This window comes from Formica exsecta, unplaced genomic scaffold (assembly GCF_003651465.1).
Source record: "Formica exsecta isolate Colony F162 unplaced genomic scaffold, ASM365146v1 scaffold773, whole genome shotgun sequence".
NCBI lineage: Eukaryota > Metazoa > Arthropoda > Insecta > Hymenoptera > Formicidae > Formica > Formica exsecta.
The window spans coordinates 19,862-25,493 of record NW_021853541.1 but is presented as its reverse complement, the minus strand read 5'-3'; the positions used below and the strand labels follow the sequence as shown (position 1 = coordinate 25,493).

Sequence of the window (5,632 nt, the reverse complement as noted above, 5' to 3'; positions counted from 1 at the left end):
AAGAATATGTAATAAAAAATGGGGAGTTCCATTTAAGAAAACATCGACCACATTGACCTCACCTTGAAAAGACCACTTAAGGTCAAATCCATATTTTTATCATGTGGCCCCCTCGAAACCATGCAACTTTTGTCTGAAACATTTTTTGATATCTCACTTCGTTTCCGAAAAATATGTCCGCGTCACTATAAATGCCGCACCCTGTATATACAGGGTGAGGCATCTAAGACAGGCCACCCGAATAACTCCCATAGTTTTGGAGATAGGAAAAAATGTTTGAAATAAAAGTTGTATGGTATTGAGGGGGAAATCTTGTGGAAGTGAACATTTTTTTTTAGGTGGAGGGACTTAGGAGATTTGAAGGTCATCTTCATTTTTTTAAATGGAACCTCCTATTTCTCATTACATATTCTTGTAGTTTATCTTTTGTTTTTTTTTGCACTAATTGATTTGTCTCATTATTCTGTACATCATATATATATATATATCCCAAGTAGCAAACTGACAGTAAATTTTGGTCACAATGACAGTAAATTTTGGTCACAAAATTACCAATTAGACGTCCTAAGTTAGATCTCATGAGACCCGAAAATGATGTCGATATGTCGCATCCACGGGACGTCATTTTCTGACGTTTGTTTGACGGCAAAACTGAGATCACAATGACAGAAAATGTACTGGGTAATATTCTATAGATATATACTAAAGATATACTAAAGATATATTGAAAGATATTCACAGAATATTCTACGAACTATAATAAGCGGGATATAGGAACATTCTCAGTATGTACTTAGTATGTCGTGGTACGTATATCAAATATTTTGAGAATGTACGCAATATACTTTTGCGATATCCTCCGAACATTCTCAGAATCTACATGTGCTGTTAGGGTACCAATACTAACCAAATTCTTTCTTAAATCTGGAAGATACATGGCATTCTGGAAATAAACTAGCTCCCACTGGCCATTAATCCACGCTTCGGCTGTAACTTTAACTCCACCTATCGAATTCAATTGGCATTTGCTCGCCAATTTTAGAGTTTCGGTTTTCTCTGCATATTCAATAAACCAAGTTTTATCATTGAACATATGGCATGATGCTCCGCTGTCAGCCAATACTTTGTCATCTTTGTCTCCTACCATGGCTGCTTCGATACAACTGAAACACACATTACTTGCATTATGTTGTTTCTTATTGTCCTTGATATCTTTCTTATGATCCTTATTGTGCTTTGGACAATCTCGCTTGAAGTGCCCTGCCTCGCCACATCCAAAGCATCGCTTAATCTTCTTATCCTTGTACTGATTATTGTTAAGGGCCTTCGAATTCTTAATTTGTTTATTCTTCTTGATAAATAGAGCCTCACTCATTTATTTGTCCAAGCCTCGTCTCTTCGCTGAGTAGCAACCTTTTGACGGTCTCCAAGTTCTGTCTATCTGCACCAGCCAATGACATTGCTACATGCACTGCTGAATACTCAGCTGGAATCTTGTCAAGCAGTTTTGTAATGATGTCCGTTTCGGATTTTTGATCATCACATAGTTGGCATTTTGCGGCCAAATTCTCTACCGTGGCTATACCCAGACAGCACAAATACATTCTATGAACACTCATAGAATAACATCGGAGAATGTTTAAATATTCCTAAAATATTATTACATAATATTTCGGAGTTCCTATGAATCTCCAATGGAACATTAGAAGTAGGCAAAAAGTGACGTATTGTGAATGTCCTATGAATATTCTATAGAATATTTTATGAATATTCAAATCACTTCACATAATAGTTCCTTTCATAATTCCTTAAATATTATGAGACCATCTTTGGATATTAAATGAACTTTTAGAGAACATTCTGCGTATTTTCATAGAATCTTTTTAGGATATTCTATAAATATTTTGATGAGCGAGTATAGGTAATGAAAAAAAGCTATAGATACAAATAAAATATATTTTATATTATATAATTAATATATATTATATTATCTTATATAAAATATAATACTGATGGATACAAATATAATGAACTATAAAAAATTAACATTAAATCAGTACATTCAGATATTAGAAACTTAGAGCCTTATACATATGAGAGTCTTAAAACAATATACTTTATATTAAACAATTATATCACTGAAATGATTAATCGTAAAATTTGAACATATAAGAAAAACAAAAATACTTCAGTACAATATACAGGTATAAACTTTAGATTAGATTTAAACTTTAAATTAGATTTAACAAAAAAAAATCATTAATATAAGTATATCACTCTTGCTGTTGTTTCTGAATTCTTTCTTTGGCTTTAACCAACCACATTTTGATGGCACTTTCAACATCAGATGCTGAAGTGCTTGTGTGGAGTGCCATCACAGATTCTGAAAAAAATTGCAAAAAATTGTTCAAAACAAAATGACATTATTTTATCAAAACTTGTTATAAATAATATTATAATATATATATTATATAATTTTTTAAAAATCCTTACTTATTATTATTTGGGAAAGAATCAAATTAGAAAAATTTTCTTTCTTTTTGAATCCCAGCCAAGAATATTGCACAGCCAACTCGTTAGAGAAAACTTTCTCCATTATTCTTTTGACCATAATTTTAGGATTTGTTCCTCCAAATCTTGAAAGTTCTATCACCTTAAAAATTTAATAAAGAAAATTGCTAATTTACATTAAACTACAATAGAACTACTATTTATATTAATATTAAAATTTATCCAGATAACTTACAACTTCTTTTCTTTTTTCATCATTTTCTAAATAAATTTCTAAATTATGAAGTTCTTCCATTGAATTCAAGGGAAAATTGAATTTTTCAAATAAAGATTCCATTACGGGAACTTCTTTTTCCATAATATTATTTATCTTAAGATTATTTAAATCTTCCGCAATTTGGTCCATTTTATAATTGAGAATCGACAGCATCCTTAATACTTGCCTTTTGTAGGCTTCATCTAAAAATTAAAAAAGAAATCTAATGATTAATTAGAATAAATTAGAATAAATTAGAATAAATGACAGATTCATAACTTTTATTTCTACAAAATAAAATTTGACAATAATATAATTTTAATGATAGTGAAAGTTGTGTGAATCCAGAATTAGAATTAGTATAATAGGAAATATTCAATAAGTAAATACCTTTAGAAGCATCTTGAGGTTTAACGGTATTTGGAATTTCTTCTTTTGATGTACGCGGCACTAGAAAAAAATACCTGAGGATTATACAAAAAAATGTATTTATTAGTGTATTTATATATTGCTACTACCTAACCTGAATCAGTTTGAATACTGGCCATATTTTTTGAAACTGATGCCACAGAATTTTCTTAAAATAAAAGAAAGATTTCGGTTAATTCATAAATGAGATACTTCTAAATATGTCACAGTTACCTTTGGTAGTTCTTCCATTGAATTTAAGGGCAACTCAAATTTTTCAAATAAAGATTCCATTGTGGGAACCTCTTTTTCCATAATATTATGCATCTTAAGATTATTTAAATCTTCCGCCATTTGGTCCATCTTATAATTCAGAATCGACAGCATCCTTAGTACTTGTCTTTTGTAGGCTTCATCTGGAAATTAAAAAAAAAATTAATGATAAATTAAAATAAATTATAATAAATTATAATAAATGACAAATTCATAACTTTTATTTCTACAAAATAAAATTTGATAATGATATAATTTTAGTGATAATAAAAGCTATGTGAATCCAAAATTAAAATTAGTATAATAGGAAATATTCAATAGGTAAATACCTTTAGAAGCTTCTTCAGGTTTAACAGTATTTGGAAGTTCTTCTTTTGATGTACCCGGCACTAGAAAAACAAAAAATACCTATGAGGATCATACAAAAAAATGCATTTATTAATGTATTTTTATACTATGTATTTTACTACTAACCTGAATCAGTTTGAACATTGACCACGTTTTTTGAAACTGGTGCCACAAAATTTTCTTAAAATAAAAGAAAAATTTCGGTCAGTTCATGAATGAGACTTTTAAATATACTTTTAAATATGTCACAGTTACCTTTGGTAGCCTTCCTTAAAATTGGAATGTAAACTATTTCATTTTCTTTATCACTTTCTTCGCTTTCTTCATTTATAACGCTTTTTTTTTTATGGGAAATGTTGAAAGTAATTGGATTTGAATCTGAATCTGAATCGGATGTGAATCTTTTTTTTTTAATTTTCCTTCTTTCATTTTCTGATGCTAAATCAGAAGTTTCTTCAGTTTGAGCAGCTTTACTTTTTGCAACACTCAGATCTCCTAAAATTTTTGTTATATAGTTATTGTTATAATTATATAGAAAAATTATACATTTTTTCAAACAATATCTACCATATAATTCACCAATTGGCCTTGAATGGTAAAGATCCCAATCATAGCTAGGTGGGGTACAATTTTTTATCAAATTTTTTAATTCTAATCCACTGTATGGTGGCCAAAAACATCCATTGATATCTTTGACCCAGGACGCTGGCACGGCTTCTACTGTATTTTCTTTAATAAAGTGCACCACCCTCCAACTCATTGCCATTATATCTGGAATAAAAACAAGATAAAATAAACTGACTGAATAATTAAAATAGTGTTTCACTAACTTTTAAAATAATATCATAGATTGTGGAAACGCAAAGTTTATAATAAAAATTTTAATGAAAAAGGAGGTAAAATATGAAGCCTTCTTCTTGAATAAAGGCCGCCATCTTGTTCTTTATATCTCCCACACTTCGTATATAATATTCACTCAAATTTTTTGCAATACATATAGTTGCATCCCTGGATTATGCCCGTCTTCGAGAGATCGTCTCTAAGCACGTTGCCGGGGAGTTTGCTGTTAAACAACGGCGGACATGTTGTTTTCGGTCGCCATCTTAGTTTCGTGACGGATGTCAATCCGCGCGGACGTGTCAAAGATTATTAACGATATTCTCTGTTCTCTATTTCTGTAAATAGTTATATAGTTCTGTTTCATTAAAGTTCTTGTTCTTTCATAACTAAGAGTTATTATTTACGACGCGGAGTGTGAGTGCCGGTTGTGTCTTGCGTGATTCGATTTATCTCGATTCCGATCCGCGGACGCAACATTTTGGGGGCTCGTCCGGGATCGAGCTGGACAACGTAACAATTTTGAAAGAGCGCAAAACGAGCTATGGCGTCGGAATAGCAACAAGATCTTACATCTGGGGTTGTGACGCGGAAACGAGCTGCGACTTCGCTTTGAACTTCTCCAGAAGCGACAGCATCAGGACTGACATTAGAGGCGATCACACTCCAATCTGCGCTGCGGAAGATTCGGCAGCTCCGAGAGGAACGGTTACAGCAGCAAGCTGATTATGAGGCGCAGCTGCAACAGCGTGAGGAAATGCTTCGCAGAATGGAGGAGAGGATACGACAGCTGGATAACAACGATAGCCATAGCCAGCTAAGTCATTCTTATAATAGAGATAATAGTGAGGGGCATACTGAGCGCGGAAATTTTAACAATAGAAATAATTATTTACATACTGAACACGGAAATTTGAATTTAAATGAATGTGGTTATAAATTGAAACCCGATAACTTTGATGGAAGTGTCCCTTTGCGAGAATTCTTTACTCAATTCCA

The 5,632-nt window shown here is 31.7% G+C and overlaps 1 protein-coding gene across 4 annotated transcripts in view; it reads right to left on the bottom strand.

Moving 5' to 3' along the window:
- Positions 1-1,946: 1,946 nt before the first annotated feature.
- The window catches only part of LOC115243974, an 11,830-nt gene continuing 8,144 nt past the window's right edge, over positions 1,947-5,632 (bottom strand). For 2 of the 4 annotated variants that reach the window (XM_029821305.1, XM_029821307.1), the window contains exons 5-8: positions 3,158-3,217; positions 2,747-2,970; positions 2,494-2,653; positions 1,947-2,383 (exon numbers count right to left, since the gene is read on the bottom strand). In XM_029821305.1, the coding sequence (XP_029677165.1) occupies positions 2,274-2,383; positions 2,494-2,653; positions 2,747-2,970; positions 3,158-3,217 (554 nt within the window). In that variant the 3' untranslated portion in view covers positions 1,947-2,273. Of the gene's footprint in view, positions 2,384-2,493; positions 2,654-2,746; positions 2,971-3,157; positions 3,218-3,290; positions 3,345-3,922; positions 3,977-4,051; positions 4,292-4,363; positions 4,920-5,632 lie in introns of those variants that run through there. The other 2 variants (XM_029821309.1, XM_029821306.1) reach the window with 2 other exon arrangements.